Source organism: Hypomesus nipponensis, chromosome 17 (assembly GCF_054491055.1).
Source record: "Hypomesus nipponensis isolate SF chromosome 17, ASM5449105v1, whole genome shotgun sequence".
Lineage (NCBI taxonomy): Eukaryota > Metazoa > Chordata > Actinopteri > Osmeriformes > Osmeridae > Hypomesus > Hypomesus nipponensis.
This window is the reverse complement of record NC_140377.1, coordinates 21,920,305-21,936,197: the sequence shown is the minus strand read 5'-3', so window position 1 is coordinate 21,936,197 and position 15,893 is coordinate 21,920,305. Positions and strand designations below refer to the sequence as shown.

The 15,893-nt window shown below is 48.7% G+C and overlaps 1 protein-coding gene and 1 long non-coding RNA gene across 4 annotated transcripts; both read left to right on the top strand.

Annotated features, from left to right (window-relative positions):
- Positions 1 to 1,024: 1,024 nt before the first annotated feature.
- Positions 1,025 to 12,490, top strand: LOC146254057 (MBT domain-containing protein 1-like). 3 transcript variants are annotated; one of them, XM_084678759.1, is made up of 17 exons: positions 1,025 to 1,168; positions 2,111 to 2,318; positions 2,610 to 2,743; positions 2,967 to 3,081; positions 3,385 to 3,467; positions 4,293 to 4,410; positions 4,670 to 4,804; positions 5,503 to 5,591; positions 5,905 to 6,139; positions 6,252 to 6,307; positions 6,628 to 6,732; positions 7,115 to 7,262; positions 7,622 to 7,704; positions 8,550 to 8,784; positions 9,531 to 9,602; positions 11,942 to 12,142; positions 12,344 to 12,490. In XM_084678759.1, the coding sequence occupies exons 1-17, from the start codon at positions 1,148 to 1,150 to the stop codon at positions 12,463 to 12,465; spliced, it is 2,160 nt and encodes a 719-aa protein (XP_084534885.1). In that variant the 5' UTR covers positions 1,025 to 1,147; the 3' UTR covers positions 12,466 to 12,490. The 3 variants fall into 3 exon arrangements, with proteins under 3 accessions (XP_084534885.1, XP_084534884.1, XP_084534883.1); XM_084678758.1 differs by having other exon boundaries at positions 2,610 to 2,821; positions 8,553 to 8,784; XM_084678757.1 differs by having other exon boundaries at positions 2,610 to 2,821.
- A 34-nt stretch (positions 12,491 to 12,524) lies between these two features.
- LOC146254056 (uncharacterized) lies at positions 12,525 to 15,384 on the top strand. The gene is made up of 2 exons (XR_014731707.1): positions 12,525 to 14,444; positions 14,827 to 15,384. It is a non-coding gene; the product is annotated as an uncharacterized LOC146254056 (long non-coding RNA).
- Positions 15,385 to 15,893: the final 509 nt, after the last annotated feature.

Below are 15,893 nucleotides of genomic sequence, written 5' to 3'. Positions count from 1 at the left end.
TGAAAGAAAAATAAATAAGCTTCAGCCTGTTCAGAGAAGGCACCAGGTACTGTGGTAGTAGCAGTCAGATGCTCAACCTTCTAGAGATCTGAACAGATTTGATAACACATCAAAAGACTTGAGGACAGATTTCCATTTGCCTTACAAACAGAGGGCTTTTTAAATTAGTGGCAGATTCACTTAGTTCTTTTAGGTAGAAGGCAAACATCTTTAAAAAAAAAAAAAAAAAACAGGGGAGGATTGCTGGGAGGGTTAAGGAGATAGACAGTCTCTAAGCAAAGCAATCAAACAACCAGTTCAGGCCATAGTCTCAGGGGATCTGTATCAGAGATGAAAGCGAGATCACACATCTCAGAGTTTGAATCATGGGGACCCATGGCTCAAATGCATGGCTTCATTGCCCTTCAGGGTTTAGGTGCAGTTCTATGGGCATATGTGAAGCCATCTGTGACCGCTTGTAAAAAGGACTATACAAATAACATTCGATTTGATTTGAATTGTACAATTGTGGAGGGTGAATCACACTGACTACTGATGCAAAGCGATACATCACAAAGGTGTAGGCCTATACCGTATTTAGCATATTTGTATATAATGTATATTTTCATCAGTGGCAATGATCTGGAAACAACAAACCTCGTTAACTATGTAAAATAGGCTATATGATTAAGTCAATGCATCCGTAATAATGTATTACTAACATGTAGGCTATTCTTGTCAACATGTCTCGAGTACTCTACAAATAACAAACCCTTAACCAAGGTGCGAAACAGCCTATTCCTCCTGTACCTGACACATTCCTGGAAAATCATGAAAGTATCAAGCTGAGAGACGAACAGAATAAAACCTGTTCACTGTACATCTAGCGTGTTGATGGTTTAGCGCAGCCTACAGCAGATGGCTCTGAAGTACCCATTTTGGTCTGGCCCTGGAGGCTGTAAAGTCAACCCACGAAGAAGAACCCGTCGACCAATGAGGAGTCAGCGTGTGTACACCACGCCTGCGCGACTGAAATATGATAATTATGTTGATATGCTAGCTAGCAACTGGAGTTTATTTTTTGCATTTTAGGTTTCATTAAATCTTCTGTCTTTTCTCTCTCGGTGTTGTGTCTAGCGTAAATAGAAACGCTCTGCATGAAGGGCTGATGGAAAACGCAAGAGATTTGGTGAGCTCTGCGCTTGGGTTTGTGTGCTTCTGGAACGCTTGTGTAATTCTATTTCACTCCTTTTGTTGTGGTTGTAATGACAGTGTTTCCTAGCTAGCAAGTGTTGCTTCTGTTATATTTAGCAAGCTAGTTAGCCGGCTACCTAGCTGGTTAGCTAGTAAGTTAGCCGCATGTTAGATTTAGATAAATATAGGCTAGCTAAACACACTGGACTGGCCGTCTATTATTACATTCATTGCATTGGTTCTGTAGTATCACTGAGTGTGCAAGCTGCAGCTACCCAGCTAATACCAAGGCAGGCCTGTCATATTGAATAGACCGCACTGCAGTGATTCCCGAGTCTCTCTTACTCTCTAGCCGAAATCCATGTAGTCTTGGGCTTCTAGTCTCAGTGCAGCTTATTGTCATGCAGAAGTGCGGGGCAAAAGGGGGCGTGTACCACTGTCCTGTCTGTGAATAAACGATTTGTTTTGTAGAGTAAAACATGAAGCCACAGTTCAGATGGACTTCACTTGTTGAACTGGAAATCTCCCTAACTTTGTATATTTTAATTGTATACATTTTCTGCTATATCACAACGCAGGGTATTTTCATGTTAGCTGTAATACAGTATCCATGTCAGATTGTCAGGGTTTGCATTGCCCAGTGACTCTTGCATCCACCCGCTAGGAGCAGAGATACTTTCTGTAGCAAAGTAACATAGCCTCCACTACAAGTCATCAAACTGGACAAGTAATTTGGGCTATGCAGTGCCGGGCTAACATTGTGTTTTTCCAAACCGCTCAGCTCGAAGCACACCCTGAAGACAAGCTATAAGTGAAAGTCTCGCAGGAGAGTGGTTGGGATCACACGCCCTGTCTATTGTCGATGGTTGTCACAGTGGACATCTCCCTCCCTCCCCCCCCTCCCTCCCCCCCCTCCCCTCCCCCCCCCCCCCCTCAGGCTGAGCGACCGTCTCGTTCGGAGAGGAAGAGGCGGGACTCGTTTGGGATGTTGGATGGCTACGACAGCTGCAGCGACGAGTCCAGCAGCAGCAGCAGCAGCTCGGAGGAGAGCGATGAGGAGGTGGGCCCTTCGCTCCCCACCGGCCTGCCCATCATCAAGACCAACGGCCAGGTCTACACCTACCCAGACGGCAAGGCTGGCATGGGTCAGTCCTGCCAGGTCCCCTCTGCTCTCAGACATCAACGGACCCGGATCTTTCCTCTGTTTTCTACAGTGGTGCAATAGACCTAGTATAGTGTGCTGTGAATCAATACGGAGAATAATAGTCATGGTTACTTGTGAGTGCCGATGTTAGTTATTGTTTGGACGACAGAAATATAGCCCGAAGCTATACAAATTGATTAAAACAAAATGAAATGGCTCGGATTCTAACATGTCCAAATTATAAACCAGTTGCTCTTGATTGAGCCGCCTGGATGTTGTTTGTTCCCCGCAGCCACGTGTGAGATGTGTGGGATGGTTGGTGTCAGGGACGCCTTCTACTCCAAAACCAAGCGCTTCTGCAGCGTTTCCTGTTCCAGGAGCTACTCGTCCAACTCTAAGAAAGCCAGCATACTGGCTCGTCTCCAGGTAACGGCTCGCTCACCCAGGCAGGACAAGTCTCCTGGCCACAGCGTCAGTCCTGAATGGGTGCAAGGTGAAATGAAGGTGACGTCAAACAACAGTGCTTCGCATGAACTCAGCCAAAGACCTCCAGAAAAAACATTCAAAATTCGAACGGATTCTGAACATTCTTCTGGGTTACAGGAGGTGATATGTGTCGCTTCGTTCTCTTTTGTTGTTTGTTTTTTAGGGGAAACCGCCCACAAAAAAGGCCAAGGTGCTCCAGAAACAGCCTCTCATGGCTAAACTTGCAGCCTACGCCCAGTATCAAGCTAACCAGCAGAACCAGGTGAAGACTAAGACAGGTGGGTTCCACGCACCCCACACAAGCTGGGCCAAACGTAAAGCACGGCTCTGTCACAGTAAACCAGAACAAGCCCAACCGCCAGATCAGGAACCCTCTTCCCTGGATGACCTTGACCTCATTTGAAAGTAATTCCCTGTCCAGAAACCAAAGCTAAACCCGGTGATAAATAAAAAAAATAACTTGTGTTTTCATCCGGTGCCTTGTTGGGTGGGGTTTGAAGTGTGCTGTGTGTCGATGCTGGGCAGATGGCCCTGAGTTGACCTGTGTTCCCCTCACGCTGGCGGCTGTGTGCTGGGTGTAGTGGTTCCTGTGGAGGCCTTTGACTGGGGTCGCTACATCGGCAGCGGGGAGATGGCCGGGGCTCCTGTCAGCTGTTTCAAACACGTAAGCAGACATTTACGTTGAGTCATTGAGCAGACGCTTTTATCCAAAGCAACTTCCAAGAGAGAGCTTTACAAAAAGTGCATAGGTCAATGATCATAAACAACGAGATAGCCCCAAAACATTGCAGGTAGCCAAAACATGAAGCATACGTTGTGAAAAGCAAATAAGTGCCAATGGGAAGAACCATATAGTTAGTTAGTTAGTTAGTTAGTTAGTTAGTTAGTTAGTTAGTTAGTTAGTTAGTATAGGGCATGCAGTTAAACAAATTTCAATTAAACAACATGATCCTCGAAAGTGCTATAGTGTACCTGGAGGAAAACAAGCAACAATAATATAATTCACAGCGAGTACAAGAAGTTAAATCAGTTACAACTAACCAACAACTGCAACAAGTCCCTCAATAAGTGTCATAGTGTTCCTGGAGGAAATAAACTAACATCTGATCCAACAAATCTTTCATATAACCCGTACTTAAGACACAGCCCAACTCTGCTAGCTGTTCTTTCACTGTTTACCTACTGTTATTACTTTTAACGGGAAAGACTGACCTGTATCTCACAGCGCACCACTCCCTAGCACAGGAGAGATGCTGTATCGGATCTACATGTTGCTAGGGAACACGTGTGTTCACTTGGAGAACATGCAATCTCCACACAGACCCGCCCGGGATGCAGCCCACCCGAGCCCCCCACAGCGCCCGAGCATCACGGGCATGAGACGCCCTCGCAGATGTGAAAACACCCGACTTTCTGTGACACAGGAAGTGGCTGCAGAGAAGGTGACCCTGCTGCGTGTGATTGTGCCTGTGTTGCCTGTGTGCCCCAGGTGCCCATGGGGACGTCATGGGGTGATATCTGTGAAGGCGTGAGGGTGGAGGTGCCAAACACAGACAGCGGCCTGCCCATGAAGGTCTACTGGATCGCAGGCATCATCAAACTGGCAGGTGAGCAGAGACTGAAAACATCCACTTCAAAAGTTAACTGGAAATACTACTGCTTATCGTGTCTTAACAATATGAATGATTTACTCATAAATAGTCATCAATACAATTCCTGTTAGAATCCCCCCAACAAGATCAGTGTCTGTGTGCTTGTGTGCGTCTGTGTGTGTCTGTGTGTGTGTGTGTGTGTGTGCGTCTGTGTGCGTGTGCGTGTGTGTGTGTGTGTCTGTGTGTGTGTGTGTGTGTGTGCGTTCATATGCAGGCTTCAAGGCTCTGCTGCGGTACGAGGGCTTCGACAGCGACTCCAGCCGGGACTTCTGGTGTAACCTGTGCGTCCCAGACATCCACCCTGTGGGCTGGTGTGCTGCGGGAGGAAAGCCCCTTGTTCCCCCCACAGGTAAGAGGGGCGTCCTCTCTACCACATCCTCTCTCCTGGTGCTGCCTTCAGGTCAGGCTGTCTTCACAGTCCAGTCATCTTCTCTCTCTGTCTCTGTCTCTGTCTCTCAATCTCTCTCTCTCTCTCTCTCTCTCTCTCTCTCTCTCTCTCTCTATATATGTCTCCCTCTCTCTCTCTGTCTCTCTCTCTATCTCTCTCTGTCTCTCTCTCTATCTCTCTCTGTCTCTCTCGCTCTCTCTATCTCTCTCTGTCTCTCTCTCTCTTCTCTCTCTCTCTCTCTCTCTCTCTCTCTCTCTCTCTCTCTCTCTCTCTCTATATATGTCTCCCTCTCTCTCTCTGTCTCTCTCTCTATCTCTCTCTGTCTCTCTCTCTATCTCTCTCTGTCTCTCTCGCTCTCTCTATCTCTCTCTGTCTCTCTCTCTCTCTCTCTCTCTCTCTCTCTCTCTCTCTCTCTCTCTCTCTCTCTCTCTGTCTCTGTCTCTCAATCTCTCTCTCTCTCTCTCTCTCTCTCTCTCTCTCTCTCTCTCTCTATCTGTCTCCCTCTCTCTCTCTGTCTCTCTATCTCTCTCTGTCTCTCTATCTCTCTCTTTGTCTCTCTCTGTCTCTCTCTGTCTCTGTCTCTCTATCTCTCTCTGTCTCTCTCTGTATCTCTCTCTCTCTCTCTCTCTCTCTCTCTCTCTCTCTCTCTCTCTCTGCAGCCGTGCAGCACAAGTGCACTAACTGGAAATCCTTCCTGGTAAAACGTCTCACGGGCTCGAAGACCCTGCCTCCTGATTTCTCCACTAAGGTGAGCCACAGATGTATCATCCACCATTACAGAACGTCACAGACAGGCGTCATTGTTGACGGAAGAATACCTTTTGAGGAATTCCGATTCTTGTAATTCGGATTCTGACACCTACTGTCACAGCATGGTACCTTAATGTAGGCATGCTTGTCCAAATCAGTGAACGTCCTGTCTCTAATGGGCTAACTTCCTGTCTCTGATGGGCTAACTTCCTGTCTTTGATGGGCTAACTTCCTGTCTCTGATGGGCTAACGTCCTGTCTCTGATGGGCTAACTTCCTGTCTCCGCCCTCTCACTTCCTGTGCCTGCGCAGGTTCAGGAGAGCATGCAGTTCCCCTTCCAGAAGCTGATGCGCGTGGAGGTGGTGGACAAAGCCCACCTGTGCCGGACGCGCGTGGCCCTGGTGGAGCAGGTGATCGGGGGACGCCTCAAGCTGGTCTACGAGGAGTGCTCCGACGGCACCGACGACTTCTGGTGCCACATGTACAGCCCTCTCATCCACAGCATCGGCTGGTCGCGCAGCATCGGCCACCGCTTCAAACGATCCGGTCAGCAGGCTTCCTCAGTGGGCTAGTCAGTCGATCCCCCTCGCGGGGGGGAAAAAAACGAGGGGTAATAAGCGTAGCTTTGTGATCTGTCGTTTTTTTCTTTTTTCTTCAGATGTGTCGAAGAAGCTTGAAGGTCAAGTGGATGCTCCCGGGAAGCTCTTTGCTAAGGTGCGTTCGGGCGCCCCTGTGGCTCACCGGACTAACGCACGCACGCCGCGTGGGCTGAGGCCTTGCGGCGGCGTGGGTTCGAATCGGGTCCGGGCCCATTCCCGCATGGCATCCCCTCTCTCTCCCCCCACATTTCCTGTCCTCTCCAAAACACACTATGGCTATCATAAAATAACAACCGGGGAAAAGCCTCCAAAAGTATATCTTTTGAGAGAAAGACTCGTTCGCTCACTCGCCCTCCCAGGAGTGGATCAGGACGTTGGCGGCTGAAGTGTCGGTGCTGATCCAGAACCTGACGACGTGTGTGTGCTTCTCTTCAGGTGAAGGACGTGGACCAGACTGGGGACTGGTTTAAAGACGGGATGAAGCTCGAAGCCATCGACCCGCTCAACCTGTCGGACATCTGTGTGGCTACCGTCAGGAAGGTGAGTATTCCCGGGGGGGCGCCCCGGTCGCTGAGGGTCGTACTGCAGCGACCTTCGGTTCAAATCCAGCCTGGGTAAATTGCTGTGTGTCCTTCTCCCTCTCTTTTTATTTCTGCCTTTCCTGTCACACTTCACTTAAAACGTGAAATAAAGCTTGAAAAATCCCCAAATATATATTCGAAGGTGTGTTGAAGAGTTGAGTGTTCCCCTCAAGATGAATCTGTGAGAGGATTACAGAGCCTTTGGTTCTTTTGAGAGTCTTTAAGGATGCTGTTCGTGTGAGACTCTTTAAGGATGCTGTTCGTGTGAGACTCTTTAAGGATGCTGTTCATTTGACGTCCAAGCCCTTCCTGAACTGTCTTGTTACTGGCCCTGAATCTAGGTCCTGGCGGATGGATACCTCATGATCGGCATCGATGGTTCAGAGGCGGCGGATGGATCTGACTGGTTCTGCTATCACTCTACCTCGCCCTCGATCTTCCCTGCAGGGTTCTGCGAAATCAACATCATCGAGCTCACCCCACCTCGAGGTACGACCAGGACCAGCCTCCTTCTGTACGTTTCGTTCCAGCCAGCCCTGTGGTCAGGAAACATCCCTTCTCGTCCTTATCTCACCCTCCAGACGAGTCGGCTGTTTTCTCCTGCTTGCTTAGCCTCTCCAAACCGACAGCCGACACCCACCTGTACAACCCCACCACTTTTACGCCGCACACTGTGATATCTCCTGGTGTCTTCCATCGCACTTTTAAAGTGTGTTTTGAATCTGTGGGAGGTGGTTTAACAACAACTTTTAAAATGACCGTCTGAATAGCTGTTTGCGTTCTGGGGAGGGGGGGGGGGGGGTCAGTGCAGTGCTTGTAGTCTAAGTGAGAGCTTCTCTCCTCTGCAGGATACACAAACCTCCCATTCAGATGGTTTGACTACCTCAGGGACACAGGCTCTGCGGCAGCACCCGTTCACCTCTTTAACAAGGTAACCTTGTTCTGCTCCTGCTTGACTAGCCAGGCCTGCAGGGCTCATCCCTGCTCCTGCTCGACTAGCCAGGCCTGCAGGGCCCCATCCCTGCTCCTGCTCGACTAGCCAGGCCTGCAGGGCCCCATCCCTGCTCCTGCTCGACTAGCCAGGCCTGCAGAGCCCCATCGATGCTGACTCACTTAGTTCCTAAACAAGTTTTAGTCATGTCATATATTCTTTGTAATTATCGATTTCATAGTTTTTTGTTGCTTTATTGAGAATATAGGTGGGTAATGGATAGTTTTCTGTTGTGGGTATCTGAGAGGATTCAAGACGCTTCTTCCAAGTGGTCATTTCGCCATGTCATGTAACCAGGAGGTCCTAGCCAATCGCAGAGCGTTGAATCGAAGAAGGTTTGATTTAAACACGGCCGTAAGCTCACCAGGGGCACATGTACATTTTCACCTGGGGGGGGGGGGGGCAAGGGTGGGGGCGTGAGGGAGGCGTGAGGGGGGCGTGAAAGAGGCTTGAAGGAGGCGTGAGGGAGGCGTGAGGGAGGCGTGAGGGGGGCGTGAGGGGGGCGTGAGGGAGGCGTGAGGGAGGCGTGAGGGGGGCGTGAGGGAGGCGTGAGGGAGGCGTGAGGAGGGAGGCGTGAGGGGGGCGTGAGGGAGGCGGGAGGGGGGCTGGAGGGAGGCGTGAGGGAGGCGTGAGGGAGGCGTGAGGGGGGCGTGAGGGAGGCGTGAGGGAGGCGTGAGGAGGGCGGGAGGGAGGCGTGAGGGGGGCATGAGGAAGGCGTGAGGGGGGCTGGAGGGAGGCGTGAGGCAGGCCACAGACACTGAGTACCCCCTGCTGTGACCCCCAAGGAGGTTCCCAACCACGGCTTCCGCGTGGGCATGAAGCTGGAGGCTGTGGACCTGATGGAGCCCCGCCTGGTCTGCGTCGCCACGGTCACGCGCATCGTCCACCGCCTGCTGCGGATCCACTTTGACGGCTGGGAGGACGAGTACGACCAGTGGGTGGACTGCAGGTCACCTGACCTCTACCCAGTGGGCTGGTGTCAGCTGACCGGGTACCAGCTGCAGCCCCCTGCTGTGCAGGGTCAGTACACACACACACACACACACACACACACATATATATACACATACATATATATATATATATATACACACACACACACACACACACACACACACACACACACACACACACACACACACACACATACACATACATATATATATATATATATATATATATATATATATATATATATATATATATATATATATATATATATATATATATATATATATATACATACACACACACACAAATACACCTACACACACACATACACCTACACACACACATATATATTTATCTACACACACCAACACATATACACACGCGCTCACACACATGAATATATTTATATACACACACACCAACACACACAAACATGCATACACACATACGTGTATACTGTACAGACACGCAAACACACACTCATAAATCAGGTACAGCACACCAAAGGGCTCGTCAGAATGCCACACAGCCTCTGAATGCAGCCATGACCAGTGAGATAGTTAGGACTCTTTTAGAAAGAGTTCAGTCTGTGGCTGTTTGTGTCTTCAGGTCTGGAAGGCTCCCTCCAGTGCAGTCAGGGCATTGCATTGTTCTTGTTTTCAGAAAGCTCATTCTCCTTTGATTTGTAGACAGTTCATATAATGGGATTTTGGTGAATGAGTTGAGTATGTGGCATGGTAGATAAATGATTGGACTGTTTATATGTGCGTGTGCGTGCGTGCGTGTGTGTGTGTGTGCGTGTGTGTGATTTCCAGCCTCCAGGGAGCTGCCTGCCAGTGTGGCCAAGCAGAGGAAGAAATCTCAGCAGTACAAAGGCCAGAAGAGAAGTGGGTCATCCCTCTCATCTCATCCCACCCCTGCCTCAGCCCCCTCCTCCCCCCTCTCTCTCTCTCTCTGTCTCTCTCTCTCTCTCTCTCTCTGTCTCTCTCTCTCTCTCTCTGTCTGTCTGTCTGTCTCTCTCTCTCTCTCTCTCTCTCTCTCTCTCTCTCTCTCTCTCTCTCTCTGTCTCTCTCTCTCTCTCTCTCTCTCTCTCTCTCTCTCTCTTGCTTTCCTGTTCCCCCTCAACACGATTCTTCCCCTCTTTTTCTCTCTCTCTCTCTATCTCTCTCTCTCTCCTTCTAACACCCTCATCCCTTTTTCCATTTTGCATTGCCATGTCCTCTATGTCTCCCCCTTTGTCCCCTGTCATCACTTCTCTCTCCCCCACACACTACCTCTTAAGCCTGCCACTTCTTTACTGCCCTCCTCCACCCCTCTCTCTCTCCCCTCTGCCCCTCCACCCCTCTCTCTCTCCTCTGCCCCTCCACCCCTCTCTCTCTCCTCTGCCCCTCCACCCCTCTCTCTCTCCCCTCTGCCCCTCCACCCCTCTCTCTCTCCTCTGCCCCTCCACCCCTCTCTCTCTCCCCTCTGCCCCTCCACCCCTCTCTCTCTCCTCTGCCCCTCCACCCCTCTCTCTCTCCTCTGCTCCACCACACCTCTCTCTCTCCCCTCTGCCCCTCCACCCCTCTCTCTCTCCTCTGCCCCTCCACCCCTCTCTCTCTCCCCTCTGCCCCTCCACCCCTCTCTCTCTCCTCTGCCCCTCCACCCCTCTCTCTCTCCTCTGCTCCACCACACCTCTCTCTCTCCCCTCTGCCCCTCCACCCCTCTCTCTCTCTCCTCTGCCCCTCCACCCCTCTCTCTCTCCCCTCTGCTCCTCCACCCCTCTCTCTCCCCTCTGCCCCTCCACACCTCTCTCTCTCCCCTCTGCTCCTCCACCCCTCTCTCTCTCTCCTATGCTCCACCACCCCTCTCTCTCCCCTCTGCCCCTCCACCCCTCTCTCTCTCCCCTCCGCCCCTCCACCCCTCTCTCTCTCCCCTCTGCCCCTCCACCCCTCTCTCTCTCCCCTCTGCCCCTCCACACCTCTCTCTCTCCCCTCTGCTCCTCCACCCCTCTCTCTCTCCCCTCTGCTCCACCACCCCTCTCTCTCTCCCCTCTGCCCCTCCACCCCTCTCTCTCTCCTCTGCCCCTCCACCCCTCTCTCTCTCTCCTTTGCCCCTCCACACCTCTCTCTCTCCCCTCTGCCCCTCCACCCCTCTCGCTCTCCCCTCTGCCCCTCCACCCCTCTCTCTCTCCCCTCTGCCCCTCCACCCCTCTCTCAACCCTCCGCCCCTCCACCCCTCTCTCTCTCCCCTCTGCCCCTCCACCCCTCTCTCTCTCCCCTCTGCCCCTCCACCCCTCTCTCTCTCCCCTCTGCCCCTCCACCCCTCTCTTTCTCCCCTCTGCCCCTCCACCCCTCTCTCTCTCCCCTCTGCCCCTCCACCCCTCTCTCTCTCCCCTCTGCCCCTCCACCCCTCTCTCTCTCCCCTCCGCCCCTCCACCCCTCTCTCACCCCTCTGCCCCTCCACCCCTCTCTCTCTCCCCTCTGCCCCTCCACCCCTCTCTCTCACCCCTCCGCCCCTCCACCCCTCTCTCTCTCCCCTCTGCCCCTCCACCCCTCCCTCTGGGAACAGAACCGTCCTCTTCACAGCTCACTAGCCATGCAAGCTTCCCTTTTCACACCAAAGCACAGCTCCGAAAGCCAGCGTGGACCTCCTGCTGATTCTAGATCAAATATGCTGTTTGTTTGGGAGCGTAGATCAAAACGGAATCCTCACAGAAACACAGTCATTGAATGTACAAAAAAGGAAAACATGTACAGTTATTACCAATGCCATAATGATGATAGATGTCATATTTAAGACATAAATTCAGTTAAACAACATTCATCAGACAAAGAAATGAACGGGTTGTGACCCTAACGAAAACTAATAATAATACTAATGTTTTCGTGTTCAGTACATTAATAATGAGTATTATAAACATAATGAGTATTATAAACATAATGAGTATTATAAACATAATGAGTATTATAAACATAATGTGTATTATAAACATAATGAGTATTATAAACATAATGAGTATTATAAACATAATGAGTATTATAAAAATAATGAGTATTATAAACATAATGAGTATTATAAACATAATGTGTATTATAAACATAATGAGTATTATAAACATAATGAGTATTATAAACATAATGAGTATTATAAACATAATGAGTATTATAAACATAATGTGTATTATAAACATAATGAGTATTATAAACATAATGAGTATTATAAATGTGCTGTGTGTTTCTTTTAGAGCGCAAGCTTCCTCTCTGCAAGAGACCAGTCAGTCTCTCTGGGGTGGTGTTGACCGGGGTCCCCCCCAGGAACCTGTCAGGGGACGAGAACATGACCCCGCCCGATTACCCGTCCCCCCCCACGCCTGCGTCCGCCGGGGGGACGGGGACGGCCCCGCCCGCCTCGGCTGGGCCGGGCCGCAGCCCCGATGGAGCTCACGGTAAACATCCGCCCACTGGAACGAGAAGGACACGCAAGATCAGCAACCCTGTCTCAAGCACAGCAACACCGAGTCAAATGCTGCTCTTTCTCTATATATATATCTCTCTATCTCTTTTATCTCTCTCTCTATATCTGTCTGTCTATGACTGTGTCTCTATATCTCTCTATCGCTTTCTCTCTCTATATCTCTCTCTCCCAGGGGCGGAGTTGCAGATGAAGGAGGAGCCAGTCGAGGGGGGCAACTTCGCCTGCCCGCAGGGGGCCGTGTCCGACCTGGAGACCAACGGCTCTGGAGGTTTCTACCTGAAGCAGGAACCCTGAGGGACTGGACATCCTCACGCTCGCACCTGGGGGGGGGGGAGGGGGGGGGGGGGGGTAAGGCGGGCAATCTATCTCAAACATCCTCCAGCCCTCTCCGACTGGGTTAGCTTAGCTGGGTGGCTGCAGCAGCCAGGGAAGTGGGGAGCGGGTTTTTTTCTAGATGCTCTTCTCGGTGCGACGGAACCAGTCAAGGTCAAATCAGGTGCACCTGGAGTGTCAGGAAGAGTTTGAGATGTTGTCTGGCCCCAGGTCTTCCACAAACACACCAACACTGCGGGTGCAGGGTCGACCACGGCTGGCAGCGACGCCAGACGGGGTCAGGTCCAGCAGGAGTCTGCAGACCAGCAGAGACACAGCGAGATGCTCTCTTGCCCTTTATGACAATAGTGTTCTCTCAGTTTGGCTTCATTTTTGTATGGAAAGCAACAAAAGAAAACGATTGGATTTTCTTTTTTTTTCTTTTTTTGTAGGATTTTTTCAAAGCTGAGATCTTTTGTGCATCTCTTGTACTTTGTTACTTTGACGACTAGGATAATCTCTATGGGTATACTGTGAGTATTCAGTAATCAGCTGTTCCTAAAACAGGGTGTGTGTCGTGTATTAACCTCTGATGAAGTTGTGACTGAACATGACTGGTAGACATTCATCATCCAATCACCGGGCCGGAGCAGGGCCCACCCCTGCCAGCCTTCCTAGAAGGTCCGTGCTGGACCCTGTCAGAGCGGCTTGAGGCCACTCGTATCCGATCCTTGTGTTTAGGGTCAATACTACCTGACAGGTCGACATCAGGCCTTGGAAGTGGACTCATCTCGCTAGCTTCCAACCCTGTTCCTGGAGAGCTACCTGCCTGGCAGTGCTCATTTGAACCTGATTCAACGCCAGTGACCTGATCAACCGGCTCAGCACCAGACTCGGGTGTGCTGGATTAGTGTCACCCTGCAGCCCTGCAGCTCTCCAGGAGCAAGGCAGGAGACCACTGCTTTATAGATTCACTCGACAGTTCAACTGGAGTTAAGAGTCGCTGTTACGAAGGTTTATCGGGGCTCTGTGGGTCTAACATTCTTATGCAAATGTGGATCCCATCAGTATGAAAGGTCTTCTTTTATCTAGTTGAATGTGATATTAAGCCTATAGCATAACTACAGAGAATGTCATGATAGAGCCATATGAATATGGAGAGAAGAGTTGAGCTGAGCCAACGTGTCTCACTGCCGACACCATCCACCCAACATCCTTACGTTGACACCTATAGACTTATAGCTGTTGCTCATGTCTGATCTTTCTCTGTAAGAAATGGTCTACAGTGCGCTGTAGGGCGAGTTTATAGAGCGATGGCATTAAGGGTGTAGGGAAGTGCCAGATCTGAAATAGTGAATAACTGAAATAGTGAATAACTGAAATAGTGAATAACAGAAATAGTGAATAACAGAAATAGTGAATAACAGTATCAGGCTTTCACTAACCAGCCAGCACTCAGACCCACACAAGTAGTGGGAGCCAAGTTATAAGATGTTACGAGATGTTAAGTTGTCCAAATATATTGTAGAGAAAATATATATGATATATAAACAGAACAATATAGTATATAGCAACAGAGACAATTTACAACAAATCGATTTTTTTTTTTTTTTTGATTTCCACGTCAAACATTTAAGAAAGGAATTTATCCATATTATATACAATAATTTACTCCTATCACAACTGAATGCACTCCCCTGTTTCACTTTCTATACCGGTAAGATTGATAATTTACTCTCAGGAAATCCTTTTGTAAATATATAGGCTTTAGTGTCGTAATGGTGGTCGAGAAAGTTGTTTGTTGTCGGCATGCTGAAATCAGACGCAGGTGGAAAGTTCAATGTGTTAGTCCAGCACCCCCACACTGTACGTCACTAGCTACAGCCACCTCAGACACAGAGACCTATGGAAAACGCTTGTGATACAATGGCGCTCCTTAATGTGTTTGTTTCTCTGGAATGGTAAGATTTTTGTAAGGATTACCCACGCGTACGTCACTGTTGGATGTATAGATGTTTGGTTTCAACTTTCTTAAGCAAGTGTTATGTTAAATGTTTCGCGATGTCCGGTGTCTGTTCTTGCAGTTGATTGTATGTTTTGTATGACAAGGCCTTGGACTAGAACCTAAACCGGCGTTACATTTAAATTTTATTATTACAGGTATTTGATTGCCTGTAGTAATCATAAAGCAATAGTCTAGCTAGTGTGTGTGTGTGTGTGTGTGTGTTCTTCTAAAATATACTATCCCATCAAAACTCAAGTGACACAAACAATCAGAAAATATAACTTCATTTTCAATTGCGTTCCCCTTTCTCTCCTTTTTAAATTTGTATTCCTTTTTAGTTTTCAATATCCACACAATGTGCTTCGGAAAGAGACCAAATCCAGGACATGTTTCGTACATCTGTGTAACTGCTTTGATATATGGCATGACTGTTTGAGGGGAAAACATTTGGCACCATCCTCTTATCAACAACTGTCCTCTGTGTTGAGGATATGGACGATAGCAAGTATCACGGTGTCAAGACTGCGGTGTGGGAGAACAAGCCCCAATTAGGGTCAAAACGAAACGCACAAGTGGACACTAGGGCTCTTCAGAAGTTAATGTACGTGAGTGTGTGTGTGTGTGAGTGTGTGTGTGTGTGTGTGTGTGTAGTCACCTGCATGTAGTCGTGTCGTCAGTCCTCTCTTGTTCCTGTTTGCTTCCTGGCTGGGCTTGTACATGTCTAACTTGGGTTTGTGATGATGTAGTATGTGTGTGTGTATGCGTGCGCTTGTTACTAATGTGACATCCCTTCATCTATTGTATTTGTACCATGGTGCTACATATATATTTGATAAAGTGATGATCTTATATTAAGAATGGAATGATTTCATAAACTGTGACAATTGGTGGAAAAATCTGGGTCTTGTTATTGTATTTTGGATAAAATTACAGATTAGATAAAAGAAAATGTATTATGTCAAGATGTTTTCTTTGCATGGCACTTGTGGAGTCTATTAGTACGTCTGTCTGTTTCGGGTTCGTTTTTTTACATTTGTTTTTTACTGTGAGTTTATCGTTTCCATGGTCAATGTGCTGTGAGCATAAAGTTTACTAAACTGTATCAAATGTACAAATGTTTAAAGATATAAGAAATGTAGATGTTTACTCTCAATTAACATTTTTAATATTGCAATTTTGCAGCATGGTTGTGGACAGAATTAAGTGTAAAATAAATTATTCACTTCACTTTTTTTACATTGAATAAAAGTGCAGTACTAAAGGGTGTGTGGGTTCTGCTTGTTACTGTAAATGTACACTAAGTTGAGTAACTATAGTAACAGTTATGTTATACCTACACAACATAGCATTTATTCTTAGTCTACTTGGGAGTACTTTTTCCATTACTTGACAAGATGTTTTTGTG

Bases quoted from the DNA above. Each gene is read 5' to 3' on its own strand.
- LOC146254057 (XM_084678757.1), top strand. From the start codon at position 1,148: ATGGAAAACGCAAGAGATTTG. The intron at 3,082-3,384 runs GTGGGTTCCACG...TGCTGGGTGTAG, and splicing joins CCAGGTGAAGACTAAGACAG to TGGTTCCTGTGGAGGCCTTT. The intron at 8,785-9,530 runs GTCAGTACACAC...TGTGATTTCCAG, and splicing joins GCAGCCCCCTGCTGTGCAGG to CCTCCAGGGAGCTGCCTGCC.